This window comes from Engystomops pustulosus, chromosome 5 (assembly GCF_040894005.1).
Source record: "Engystomops pustulosus chromosome 5, aEngPut4.maternal, whole genome shotgun sequence".
NCBI classification, from domain to species: Eukaryota; Metazoa; Chordata; class Amphibia; order Anura; family Leptodactylidae; genus Engystomops; species Engystomops pustulosus.
This window is the reverse complement of record NC_092415.1, coordinates 87405642-87420280: the sequence shown is the minus strand read 5'-3', so window position 1 is coordinate 87420280 and position 14639 is coordinate 87405642. Positions and strand designations below refer to the sequence as shown.

The following is a 14639-nucleotide window of genomic DNA, read 5'->3' as shown; positions in this document are numbered from 1 at the left end:
TTCATGGGATAAAGAGAAAAAAATGTATTGTTTTATTTTAATTTGTAAGTTGTACGTTTCTTTAACATGTTCAAAAGAAAATATTAAAATAATTAGCAAAACTGAAAATCCACATGTAAACCAAAATGGTTAATCACAATGTCTGAAGACTCTCCTTGGCATCAGTGTTTTTTTCTTCCTTCTGAAGAGAAAACAGATAAACTGATTTTAATTTACTGACAGAATGATTACTATATATGTATACATACTGTAGGTCCCAAATACATTAATTTGTTTTGCATGCATGGCAGAAAAAAAACACAATATAACCTTAACAGTGTTTACAGATTGACTATTGGAGGTTTGGGATCACCATTGCCATAGCTTACCAATTTTTCCAATTACAACACGAGTAAAAGCGGCACTGGCACTACTCTCATGCACCTTAAAGTCCTAAGCGTGATTGGACCACTATTGGAGTTTTATGGCTGGCATCCACTGCAGGGACGTGAAGACAACGGAGGTGCTCAGCGTGGGGATGCAGTTCCATGGATACTACTTTTAATGATTTCTTAAATAAAATATTGCCGTTTCTTACCATATTTTGCCACTAAAGGCTGGACCTTTTTTTTTTTTTTTTTAATAGCAAATTTATTTTTTTACTCATAAGAAAAATTGCATAAATAATTATTTTTAAAAGAGGCGTACGGAAAGGGGGGGAGGGGGGGGGGGTAGGTCAGTATGGAACTTGCCAGAGATTGAGAAATTCTATTCTAAAAGTCATTGATCAGTAATAAAGTTATTTAAAAAAAATAAATAAAAAAATAAAAATAAAAAAAAGGTTTTCTTTCATACCTTCGTTTTTGAGCACCTAATGTCACTCAAGGACTTCTGAATTGTACAATCCATGGCTTCAATTCTGAAAGGAAAAAAGTTAATATAGACATTACTCAGCCTGACATGAGAAAATAGAACAGATTATAAACTAGATATTAAAATTCTGCAGCTGGAAGCAAGCGTGGACGAAGGATACAGAAATAGAGAATGCATAGCTCCCAACATTTGGGCTAGAGAAAGAGGGATAAAAAGCCCTTCCCATTTTTCCTAAACTACACACATAACCACACCCTCGATCATCGTAGAATATCCACCTTAAAAAGGGTTTTCAGGACCCCCACAGATTACGAAACAAGGGGTCTGATGGGGTCCCATGTACCTCCGTTGGACCCCTCATCGCTCTGTCAGAGTAATGCAGGAGTAGAGTTCATAGTGCCATACTGGAGTTGTTTTTTTTGCAGCCTGTCAGCAGTGAATGAGGACCTACGCTAAGATTTGTGAGCCAATAGAAAGTAATGAGGCTGCATGCTAACCACTAAAACCATGACAGAAACTCAAAAAGTGTTCGTGTGCATGGGCGTGGCTGGCCACATCGCCGGCTGGAAGCTCCCCGTGCGCGACTTCTGTGCCCCTGTAAACAAACCAGGGCATGGATCAGACGGCGCCAGAGGAGTACACTTTTTTTTTTTTTTTTTATAAAGAGTCACAGGATCCCCACAGCAGCAAACAGTCAGTGTTCCCCACAGTAGCCAAGTCATAGTGACCCCATGGTAGGCAAATGACAATGTCACAGCCATTAATTATTTTGCCCCCACTGTAACCATTAGTAATATCCCTCCCACAGTAGCCATTAGTAATAGCCTACCCCCCCACCACCAGCACCCAATAGTAAATAGCCGCCTCCACCAGCAGCCGCTAGTAATAGCCTGCCCCCCACCAGTAGGCATAATAGCCTGCCCCCACCCCAATAGAAACAGGGCCCCATATATTTAAGCAAAATACTAAATAATATTATTACCTCATTCTGCTCCTCTTCGCGCTCTCTCATCTGGAGATTCGGCGCAGGCGACGGCTGATGAGGAGTCTGCTGGGTTAAGTTCAGGGTCATAGACCTCAGCAGACTCTGCACATGCAGATGCGTCATTAAGCCTGTGAAAGCCTAAGTGATGGGTGAGGACAGTGGGCAGAGCGGGGGCACGTTCTCATTTTGAATTGTGACAGCTGTGACCTCTCTTGGACTCCCAGCCCCTCACATTGTAGCCTCTCTACTCTTCTTGTTGATGGTATTTAATAGTTATGTACCTTTCCTTTGCTCTTCTGCAGCAGTCCTGCTTCCTCTTCTACCAAGGTTCTGAGGAGGGCTCAGAGGTGGTGTGCTGAGCAAGTCTGGGGGGGGGGGGGAGCTACCTTATCACATGTCTGCTGAAGTGCTGAAGAGATAAGTTAGACATGTGAGGAGGTAGCTCGAAGCGAAGCTTGGGCAGTCAGGACAATCTCCAAACCACCCGGGACGACGGGACAGTGATTGAAAACTGGATTTGTCCCGCCAAATTCCGGAAAGGTTGATAGCTATTGGTGAAGAGTGGGGGGCAAGATATTAGGTAATCAATAATCATCTTTAAAACGTTCTTCACCACTTTCTTGATATGTAAAGTAAATTATTCTGTCTTTTACCTCATCAGCTAGACATTTCTGTCCATAAATGACTGCAGTTGGAGGAGCATGTAATATCTAACTGTCCATGAGCAATCACTCTTAATCTTATATTCCTGAATACTCAAACTGAATGCTCATGGACAGTTAGAATCCACATGACCCGCCATCTGTGGCCATTTTGTGGGCATCAGTTTATATTTCAGTAAAGAGGTGCAGAACAATTAATAGATGTATATTGGTAACTTACTCAATATCCTGGCCCTTGAGGTAAATTGTCCAACCACTTTAAAGAAGTTGTTCGGGCTTAGCAAAATCTAGATAACCTGCCTGGGTGGGGGGGCTGTAAAAACTAAAAAAGAAGTTTATGCTTACCTCCTCAGTTGCTCCTATTGTCTCATGGTGCCAACTGTCAGTACCATGCACCATGGTATGTCATTAGATTCAATTCTGTACCAGGCAGTGGACAGGTAGGCGCACTGGGAGTGATGGAGGAGAGCATTCATCCAGGGTGTATATAGAATTTTATAATATATAATTTGTTTACATCATCCTTGAAAATCAATTGAACCTCCCAACATAGGCAATTTTACTAGAGGGCCCTAGGTATCCCAGTAAGACACTGGGTGGTGCTGGAATACATTATGGTCTATGAACAGGAAAGGCTGAGGAGTGAGCAGGAGCTGAGATGCAGCTATGTCTCCACCCACCAGCTAACAAAAGAATGAAAAATTAAATTAACATTTCCAAATTTGTTTACAGTTTGTGAAACAGTTCATGGAATTGGTCACTCGTCTAGTATCCAATTCAATTCAATATTACCTTTGCTTTTGATTGGTGCAAAATTCATTTATTTTCACAGTCTGGGCTTCCCAAAAATCCTGTTTGAATAGGACGAAGAAAAAAAGTCAGGTGAACATGTTAAATAGTTCAATGACCCTCACATATTAATTGCACCATATTCTGCATGGGTTAGGGAAAAAACTGGACACATGAATGAAAAGTGCACAAAAAAAATAAATAATTCAAGGAAAAAAAAATCCTGTGATGCCTTTCTCCCAGTTTTCTTTAGTAGAGCAAATTGTTGTGAAAACACACTTGTAATGGTTGTGAAGCCACCACAATAATATAAAATAAATGAAATAAATGGAGGTGCTCCGAGGAGAAGGTCCTAACTTTAAGGCTTTCTGCAGAGAGCTGCACTGCACAAAAACCCTCTCAGAAATATATATAGTAACCCAATTGGAGTCTTGTGTGAAAGCTGTAAAGGAACTTAAAGCGCACCTATCATTAGAAATAACATTTTTATCTTGTGTTAGGTTAAATAATCTCTGCTATGTGGATTTAAAAAATGCCTTTGTCAGCATAATGAATCGATTCAGTTCATATAAGTTTAACCGGTTCACAACCGCCAGCCGTGTATTCACAGCTTGCATCAGGTCCCAATGCATGGAGAGGGCTCACTGGCTGAGCCCTCCTCTCCATAGCCAGTAAGTCTTTGCTGCATATTGCAGCTTACTGGTAACACCCGGATGCTAGCACCGATCGCGGGTGTCAACCCGGCAATAGCTGCTGGTGGCTTCAAAAAGATGGCAGCGGATGGGCTTTTATTTTGGAGGAGTGGCCGCAGCAGTGCCAAGCTGGGGAATGAAGGCTTTGCCAATGAGGGGCAAGGATACAGAGATACAGACTTGGCATAGGAGAAGTAAACAAAATCCATGTGCCCGTGCACCGCTGAGGCTGGAGCACAGGTATTTTGTCATGAAGAGAAAACCGCACACTCAAGGCTCAAGTCCAGAAGGCAGGTATGAGTTTCACAGGGTGCTGGGTTGCAGGGGAGCCTATTGTGGGGGGGGGGGGTTCAGGTAAGGAGGATAGGCCATCACTGAGGGGGGAAGGGGGGGTAGGGCAGAACCCTTTTTTTTTTTTATTTTTTTTTTTTTTAAATACACACAAAGTTAGTAGAGAGGGAGGGGGGTGGCCGCCTGCTGGGCATTCTGTTAGCGAAGGGAGGCAGGTGCTGCTGGGCATTCCATTAGGCTGCTGCTAGGCGAAAGCAATAACCTGATACCAATAGGAGGCATAAGTGCTGCAAGTGCCTATGGTGGCATCAAGTAACAGGGGGGGGCTGATCATGGGGGAGAATGACCCTGAAGGCATTTAAATGCCGTGGTCGTGCTGACCGCATCATTTAATGGGTTAAACACGCATGATCAGAGCTCAAAATGGTGTTACACTGAAGTGTCAGCTGTTGACAGCCTGTGCTTTCTAAAGCCGGTTCAGCTCCTGTCAGCAGCTGAATGGGCATCAGCTCAGAAAACAGATATATCCATCATGGTGTGTTAACTAGCAGAGTTTAGTGTTCAACATAGCAGTCACAGAGCTGGGAGGGCTTAAAGAGGTCCTTTTACCACCTCAACCAACTCCAGCTTTTTGGCTCAGTTGGATTTTATTTCTATAGTCACAATTTTCAGTTCGTGCTTTCAAGAATGCTCTTTGCCGACATCAAGAACCGGCCACCCAATTGTCTACTAATCATGCCCCAGACAGTCTTGTTAAATTCAGCATTTAGTAGACCGATTGTTCAGGAACAGGGCTAGAAAAAAAAAAATCAACTGCATTAGAATAAGTGGAGCCCCATTTATTAAAGACACGGAAGAGTGGATGAGGGTGTTGACATCTTCTCTTGAAAAGGTTTTTACCACGTTTAGGGTACATTCATACGTTTAATTTTTAAAACCTAAAAAGGAACTCTCCACAGATTTTAGACCTGTAAACTAGCAGCATCAACAGGTAGGGGTTGAAATATTCTTTCAAGCATCACCTCTTGTGTGAAATCTTCCCTCTTCACATATTAAAAAAAAAAAAATCCTTGAAACGAATGTTAAAATTAGAGAAGAGTCAGAGATGAGATTCTTTTAGAGACTAGAAGAGGAGCATCACTTCAGATGTCCATAATTTGGTTTCTATAGTACCTGGAACCATGCATTTGGCGTTTTGTGTAAAAGCAGTGACAATCCCAAATTCTTGCGCAGTGCAAGAATTCGTGATGAAAATCTGGCTGGTGGAGGGGGGCCGGCACAGGGCTTAGTTTTGCCTTCCTGCCACGCCACCCGCCAGATACATCAAGAGGAGCAAGCCTCTTGATGTATCCTGAACGACAAGGGGGTGCGGATGATAAATAGTGCTGGCGTATGGTAAATCTCCCTATGTGTTTATAATGTATGTGTGCTATACAGAATGTGTGTATATGAGGATAATATACACACATTATATACAAACATGCACGTACAGTATAAACATGTGTGTATGAGTGTAGAACGTTGTATTAGTATATAAATGTGCGTAAATTTTAGAGTGACGTGTATATATTTTTTAAGCGGAAGGGCGCCCTAAGAAATCTTCTATGGGGCCCAGCCTCTCCTAGTTACGACACTGACCAGCCTGATAGTAGATGCAGGCTGGGATAATTGAGATGGAGCTGTGTTTAACCTGTGGAAACTGTAGCTATGGGATTGGTTTCTGTGACAGCACTGAAGGCATGCTGCGCACACACACCTCTCCTTAAGATAAGGCAGACCTTGAAGGACCATGAGATCAGACTGCTGACAGACCGCCAAGACCATGTGCTCCCCCTGCACAGGGGTTTTATACTCCTCCTGGGTCAGGTGGTAGCTCTGCTCCAATCACACTCCAATTCACAATACAGCCAACTAATTGGATAAAAACTTACACCCATTTAACCATTGCCTTTCCAGACAGAGGCTACAGCTGCAAGTTTACCCAAGTACTCCCTGGATCATCCTCGTAGGCTCACCAGATGATCTGCAACATCCCCCACTGGGGCCTAGCCTTTTCTTGGGGCCTGGAGACAGCCGGGGCACAGAATACCGGAGTGGCTGGTGGTTGCAGCCTAGGCACGCTAGTGTCACGGTGCTTGGTATGGGGACCGGAGGGCTGTCCTACAGCCTGGCAGGTCTCCAGTAGGTGGTGTTGGCAAGTAATGATATAGAGGGAGAGGCTGTGGTACTGGTTCTCCCTGGGTCAGCCCTTAGAGTCTGTAGTATGTAAATGGACGGAAGAGAAAAAATATGGGGTAGGGTAGATTGACGCGCTACATCCAAGGTAAAGTGTAATAGTTTTTATTTATATTTGACAACGCGTTTCAACACCGTATCGGTGTCTTCATCAGGTCAGAATCTATAGACATAGTGAAGTAGAGTAGAATAAAATAGAGAAAAATAAAGAAAAATAATAATGAAAAATAAATAAAATAATGATAAGTAAATGATAAATAAATAACTAATATATAAAATTAATGTTAAAATAGAGATCATCAAATAGACGCAAGTTCATAATCTATGCATTGAGGGAAATGATAAAATGATGATCGTAGTGGAGGTAGAATCAGATAAGTTCAGGCAATGGGTGGTAGATGGTGAAAAAGCATGAATATATACACAAATTGATAAGTACATATATGGAGACTATGATGAATAATAAATAAATGAAAAAAATAAATAAATCAGTAAGTACACAATGAATAGTAGACAATTGGATGGGTACAAGTAATTAGATGGAGAGTAGATGGATGGGGCACAGCCGTAGCAGGGACCAGACGAAGGCAATGTTGTGCATGAAAGTAACTTACAGTTCTTTATATTAACCAACGGTAACAACACGCCAAACAATTCTATACAGATGCACTACTGGAGTGATCTTTGAGAGGATCCTCAGGAGTTGTCTCACCAGCCTGGATGCAGGGGCAGGCTGGGATGTAGCTGTGTCCAATGCTGGAAGCTGCAGCTTTGTCCTGTTTCACTGTGTGTAGTTGATGAGGCCTAGGAGGCCTGTGTGCAGAGCATGTGCTCTGAGGTGGTGCCTCTCAGTCAGAAGCTGGATTCCAAGAGGGCTAACTCCTCCCCTGACTAAGGGTTAAGTTAATCCCTGGTCAGGTGATCTCCTTCTCCAATCATACTCCAGTTCTAATGATATGCCTCAACGCACTTAATTGTGATGATAACATTAACATTCTTAACCCTTGCCTATCCAGGCAGTATCTACCGCTGCTCAATTACCTCTATATGTACTGGGTAGCAAAAGGGCCTATTCGCAACGACTCCTCCGCCATGCGCATTGGCAGGGAGGCTGCAGATCCTGACAGGGAGAGGCCCCTATTCGCAATAACCACTCTGCCCATGCATGGGCAGGGGTGTTGCATGGACAACACCGTTTGATCAGGGACACCCTGAATTGTTCTGTGGTACGGGTATCAATATTGTCCTTTAATGTAGGATGATGGCAAATTCTGGACTCATTGGTTATAGTGCATTTCCATCAAATGGGTTTTCCAGACATTGTTGTAATGAAAAGTTTAAAAGTCCATGTCACACCACTTTGGTGCACATGTAGTATACCAATATGTTTTTATTAAAACATATAGATTTATATTAAAAGAACCTGGCACTGCTTATTGAGAGTCTGCTAATTAGGGCTGCTTTGCAGGCATGTGAACACTTATAACCATTGATGCTGCACTGGGGGATTCAGGGAAATATACAATATTATGCAAATACGTTTTCCTGCATGGGACAAGGAAAACCACTCCCCTTTTGCTACTTTGTAAGGCAACCTCCCCACTATCAAGCATTACTTTCAGGAAGCCTAATGACATGTGGGATTAACCCCTTCCTGACATGTGACGTAAAAGTATGTCACACGTTGGGTGCGGGTGCATGGAGAGGGCTTTCAGGCTGAGCGGTTCTCCATAGCTGGCAAGTCTTTGCGACATATTGCAGCAAACACTTATTGGTAACAGCCACGATCAGGGTAGCATGGGCCCCACCATGTTGGCGAAGATCTTCGCTCCCCATGATATCATACTGTAGTATGGCAGTATATGGTAGGATCTATCAGGCAACCTAAAGTTAAATTACCCTAGGGGGGCTGAAAAAGAGTAAATACTTATATCCATAGAACAGATAAGTATAAATAGTTAAAAAAAAAAAATCTGTAAAAATAATGTTTTTTCACTGTGTTTAACCCCGTAACGGAAAATAGTGCCCAAAGTGGAAAATGGCACTTTTCTGCCATTTTAAAAATATAAAAAAAATTCTATAAAAAGGGATAAAAATGTCGTATGGTACTAAAAATGGTAGCATTAAAATCATCATCAAAAGTTGGAAAAAATTACACTACCCACAACTCTGCACACCAAAGTATGAAAAAGTTATTAACACCAGAAGGCTGAAAAAAAAAAAAAAAATTGTACAGGTTTTATCCCCTACCCGCCGCAGCCCTTTTTCGATTTTGCGTTTTAATTTTTCACTCCCCACATTTAAAAATCTGTAACTTTTTTATTTTTCCATGAACAGAGCTGTGTGATGGCTTATTTTCTGCGTAACATATTACACTTCAAAATGGTGGTATTTAATATTCCATGCCGTGAATTCCAAATCCAGTGAAATTGATTTAAAAAAAACCCGCATTTGTGCCGTATTCTTGTGGGCTTGGTTTTTACGGATTTCACTGTGCACCCCAAATGACAGGTCTACTTTATTCTTTGGGTCGGTACGATTACGGGGATACCAAATTTGTATAGGTTTTAGAATGTTTTCATACATTTAAAAAAAACGAAAACCTCCTGCACAAAATTTTTTTGGGGGATTTTGCCATCTTCTGGCGCTAATAACCTTTTCATACTTTGGTGTATAGAGCTGTGGGTGGTGCCATTTTTTTGTGGATTTTGATGACGTTTACAATGTTATCATTTTTAGGACTGTACTTCCTTGTGATCACTTTTTATAGAATTTTAAAAATTTATTTAAATGGCAAAAAAGTGCCATTTACGACTTTGGGCGCGATTTTCCGTTACGGGGTTAAACGCAGTGAAAAAAACGTTATCATATTTTGATAGTAATGTGTTTATGATTTTTACTGTTTTACTGTTAATTTTTAGGGTTTTTTATTATAATTTTTTTATTTTAACTTTTTTTTTTTACTATTTTTCAGACTCGCTAGGGTACTTCAACCCTAGGGTGTCTGTACAATCCTATCATATACTATACGATCCTATACAGTATGGCAGTATATGGGGATTTTACTACTCATACATTACAATGTGCTGACAGCACATTGTAATGAATGGGTTAACCCGAAGTAGCTTCAGGTCTTTGTGAGACCCGAAGCTACCATGGCGACGGATCGGTGCTCCCCGATGAGGTCGCCGGCAAAGGTAATCAGCAGTAAAACACCGGCCGGCACCGATCGCGGGTGTTCTCAGTAAGCCTTTGCTGCAATATGCAGCAAAGACTTACCGGCTATGGAGAGGGCTCCCGATACTGGGACCCGATATGTGACGTACTATTACGTCACATGTCGGGAAGGGGTTAATACTTGTAAATGTATGAAATACATAAAACCTATACAAATATGGTATCCCCGTGATTGTACCGACCCAAAGAATAAAGTAGAAATGTAATTTGGGACGTACAGTGAAATCCGTAAAATCGAACGCCACAAGAAACCAGTGCAAATACATTTTTTCACCAATTTCACTGCATTTGAAATTTTTTCCCCCCCGTTTTCCAGTACACTGCATGGAATATTAAATACCGTCAGTATGAAGTGCAATTTGTTACGCAGAAAACAAGCCGTCACACAGTTATGTAAATAGAAAAATAAAAAAGACTTGTGCAACACCCTTGCCAACGTGTAGGTAAGGGAGTGCTTGCAAATAAGGCCCTCTATTTGTAGTATCCCTCTAGAGGAGTCTGATCAACTCAATTTTAGGGTAATACAGTTCTTGTAAGGCAATTAGCAGCAGTAGATTCAGCCTGGGCAAGCAAGGGTTAAAACTATTTAATACTATCATCCAATTGTATTTCAATTTGTAAACTGGAGTGTGATTGGAGAGTGAGCACCACCTGACCAGGGAAGGATAAAACCCCTGGACAGGGAGGAGCAAGTCCTCTTTATGCCCAACTCCTGACTGAGGAGCAGCTCTTGCCAACCAGCTCTCTTACCAGAGAGACCTTAGAGCACATGCTCTTGCTACAGGCCTCAGCTCATCCTCCTGAACACACACTGAGTGACCAGAGACTGTCAGTGCACCACTAGCACAGACACACAGAATACCCAGGACAAAGCTGCAGCTTCCATATCTGGACACAGCTACCTCCCAGCCTGCACCTATTACCAGGCTGGGGAATCTACTCCTGAGGATCACTCTCCATGACCACTCCAGTAATCCGGAATCACTCCAGTAATCCGGCATCTGTACTGAAATCGGTTGGCCCGTTGCCTGCAGTTATTCTAATAAATAACCATGAGTTACTTTTGCACAACGTTGCCACCGTCTGGTCCCTGAGTACAGCTGTAACCTCACGGGCTCCCCCATCCATTACCCAGGGACTAAAGGGGTTGCCCCAGGGAGAACCAGTACCTCAGCCTCTCCCTCATTTAATTTTTTGCACACACCACCTGCTGGAGACCTGCCAGGCTGTAGGACAGCCCTCCGGTCCCCATACCAAGCACCGTGACCACAGCGTACCCTGGCCGCAACCGCCAGCCACTCCGGTATTCTGGGTCGCAGCTGCCTCCAGGCCCCAAGAAAAGGCGAGGCCCCGTGGGGGGTGGGGGGGGGGGGGATGTTGCACTTGGTTTTCCTTGTCCCATCAAGAAAAACATATTTGCTTATTTCCCTTTAGATGTCAAACTCCTTTCATCAGATCTCCACACTATCCATTTTAATCTAGGGGCACATAGTGTCCCCATTATTGAAATATACATAATGCTCCCACTTTTTATATCTAATGGCTCCCAAATAAATTTATATAGTGCCCCCCATAATACATACACACAAATTACCACAGAAAAGGTTAAGACAATAAGCAAGGTGGTGCAAACATTACTGAAACGATGGTGCTATTTATCACATACAAGGAACCGTGGAGAAGTTTAGACAATATATCAAATTACTAAAGATAATTTTGCCACATGCTGGAAGAGAAACATAACACTTTTCCAAAACACACCAGAAAGTGGAAAATATCAGTTACAGACAGACTGGATTGAGGTAATGGAGTGGCCAAGTCCTCTTGCCTCAATCTCAAAGAGAACTTGTAATGCTTACCAAAGTCTCCTTCTCCAGCTCTTTCAAAGCCTGAGTTTCTGTATCAAGGCTAGAAAGTTCTTGTGCTACTACTTTGCAAAAGTGATCTAATTTCCGAAAACTAAGAACAGAAAGAAGAAAAAACATAGTAGGTTTTTGCAATCAACACTGCACACATTTTATACATATAATACATTTTATAAGAGACTAATTCAGGTTTCTTTAACTCCTTAACGCTGAAGCCACTTTTCACCTTCCTGACATGGGCCATTTCTTCAAATCTGCCCTGTGTCACTATAAGAGGTTATAACTTCGCAACACTTTAATATATCCAAGTGAAATTTTTTTTCTCATGGCACTTTGTACTTCATGTTAGTTAAATGCAAAACGTATCACCATTTTTTTTTTTTTTAATAATGAAAAAAATGAAATTTGGAAAAATTCTTGATTTTTGAAATTCAAAATGTACAAATTTTTTCATACATATTTATAACAGCAAAAACACTTGATAACCAACATTAACCAAATGTCTGGTTTATGTTGACATGTTTTTTTTTTTTTTTGCATCCTCTCATTTTTGTAGGATGTTATGGGGCTTTGAACTTTAAGTGCGATTTTTCACATTTTCATAAAAAACACAAAATGCTGGTATTGAGGGACCTGATCAGGTTTCAAGTCACTTTAAGAGGCCTAAACAAAAGTAAAACCCCATAAATTAACCCATCATAGAAACTACCCTTAACATATGCATAACAAATTTCATTAAGTTTATTATTTAATTGTTTTACAATTGTTGTAATAATGGTTACAATAATTGTGTGCAATTTTGAATTTTTAGTTTTTTTGGCTAAATGAATGCGTTTTTCCAAAAATGTAAAAATTTTCAGTGGATAAAATACCAAAACGCTCCACAAACTTTGATACCCAATTTCTCCCGAGTGTGCCAATACCCCATATGTGGTAACCCATTGTATGGGCACACGCCAGGGCATTGAATTAAAGCTGCGCTATTCAGAGAAGATTATGCATTGTCACTTTATACAATGGCTGTCCCCTTATACAATTAGATGCACTTTACAAATGCTTCATTTTAGTTGGCTATTGGCTTATTGATGAGATTTTATCAACTCTTAAATGTATGTAGGGAAAGAAAATCGTAAATTCTGGTTTCCTTTCTTGTACTCTTTGGGGGCTGTGTACCGTACCATAAAAATAACATTATCTTTTTTCTATAGATCACTACAATTACACCGATACCTCATTTATACAGGTTATGTATTTTTACAATTTTACAGAAAACCTATTTTAGAGAAAATCTCGTTTATTTCCGTATCCCCATGTTTTCAGAGCTGGTTTAGAGCTTATTTTTTACATATTGAGTTTTCCTTTTCAGTGGTACCATTTTAGCGCACATACGGTTTTGGAACATTTTTGTGAATGGATTTTATGAAAAATGTACATTTTTGGTAAGATTTTGGGGTTTTGTTATTACTGCTTTCACAGAGCGGGTCCAATAATGTTACTAATTTATTGTACGGATTGTTACGGACACGGCAATACTAAATATGTGGGTTTTTTTTTTCATGATTGTGTTTTTTTTGGACTTTATAAAAGGTATGTAAAGGGAATGTTAGTGTTTAGGGGACTTTCACTTTAATACTTTTTTAAAAAAAATGTTTTTATAAAGCGTTTTACTTTTTTTTTACTTTTACAGGTTGGTTTGGACAAGCGATGCCTACTTGCTCTGTTGAATCTGATTCATTAAACTAGAGACATGGTGATGAGAGGTTTTCAGCACATCTTTAGCGCGAACTTCCATCCTTTTATACCTAGCCTGTAAATAAGCAAAAAAGAAACATTAATTTATTATCTCAATCTCAACTATTTAATGTTTAATCACACATGATGAAGCTCACATGTTCCTAGTATTTGGCAATCAGCAAAAACCAGTGCATCATAGAACCTATGCATAATATCTAAGATTTAATATTTAGATGTTAACACGCCTATACATGCAAAAGAAAAAACAATAATATCTACTACACTGAAACTTTCCTTAAAAAGGCTTTCCCACAGTACTAAGTTAAGGCATTTTGTTAGGATTTTCCATCTTAACTTGCACAAAAAGTAAACACTCACAAAATGTGCAGGTTACAAAAATATGACAAAATTAGAACAGTGTTCTGGGATTACTGTAGTGTACAAACATGGTTGCTTCTGTAACACAGTTATCAAAAACAATGGATTGCAATTATAGATTTACTACATTATCCAAAGAAAAATATTTTACCATCATTTTTCTTCTGAGGCCTTTCGTAAAACTTTCAAAAGAGGAAACAAAGCTGCATTCTGTTATGTCCGATTCATGAGAGTCTGACTTAAAAACTTCATTGTCTGTAACATTGCCTGTAAGATATTAGCACAAATATTACAACTCTCAAGGAATGCATCGCCTACAAAAGTGATTATTTCATTAACATGAAGTATCAGTGGAAGAGTGGAGGGTCGACACTAACATTTGGGCATTGGATAATTTTTTTGATATATTATATGTGTTTTAGGCCCCTTTGTGGGTATATGGTGGTAGGCATAGCACTTTTTTTTTAATGTCTAAAAACATTGTAAGTTTAACATTAGAGATGGGCAAATCTATTCTAAACTATTTTTTTTCCTTTATCAGCAAAATGGCCACAAGCACAACGTGTTACATGGGGAAGAGTACTGGTAAGAAGAAAGGAACATTTTATAATGTTTTCATAGATTTACAAAAATTAAAACCTCCTGTACAAATTTTTTTTGCGATCTTTATACTTTAGTGTATGCAGCTGTGGGTGGTGTAATTTTTTGCGACTTTTGATGACGTTTTCATTGCTATCATTTTAAAGACTGTACGGCCTTTTGATCACTTTTTATATTTTTCAAAATGGCAAAAAAGTGTCTTCGGAAGACCAGAGGCTGTTATGACAACGGATCGCCACTCCCAGATGCCGCCGGTGGCATTGACTATGAAAACATATTGACTAGAGGATAAGCCAAGGGCGGGACATGTACTGGTCAC

General features: G+C 40.4%; 1 protein-coding gene across 4 annotated transcripts in view; it reads right to left on the bottom strand.

The window, feature by feature from the left end:
- Nucleotides 1-14639, bottom strand: part of SYCP2L (synaptonemal complex protein 2 like) — a 109888-nt gene continuing 95249 nt past the window's right edge. For all 4 annotated transcript variants that reach the window (XM_072152588.1, XM_072152590.1, XM_072152589.1 and 1 more), the window contains exons 31-36: nt 13872-13987; nt 13321-13415; nt 11603-11702; nt 3292-3350; nt 835-898; nt 1-181 (exon numbers count right to left, since the gene is read on the bottom strand). In XM_072152588.1, the coding sequence (XP_072008689.1) occupies nt 134-181; nt 835-898; nt 3292-3350; nt 11603-11702; nt 13321-13415; nt 13872-13987 (482 nt within the window). In that variant the 3' untranslated portion in view covers nt 1-133. The remainder of the gene's footprint in view (nt 182-834; nt 899-3291; nt 3351-11602; nt 11703-13320; nt 13416-13871; nt 13988-14639) is intronic.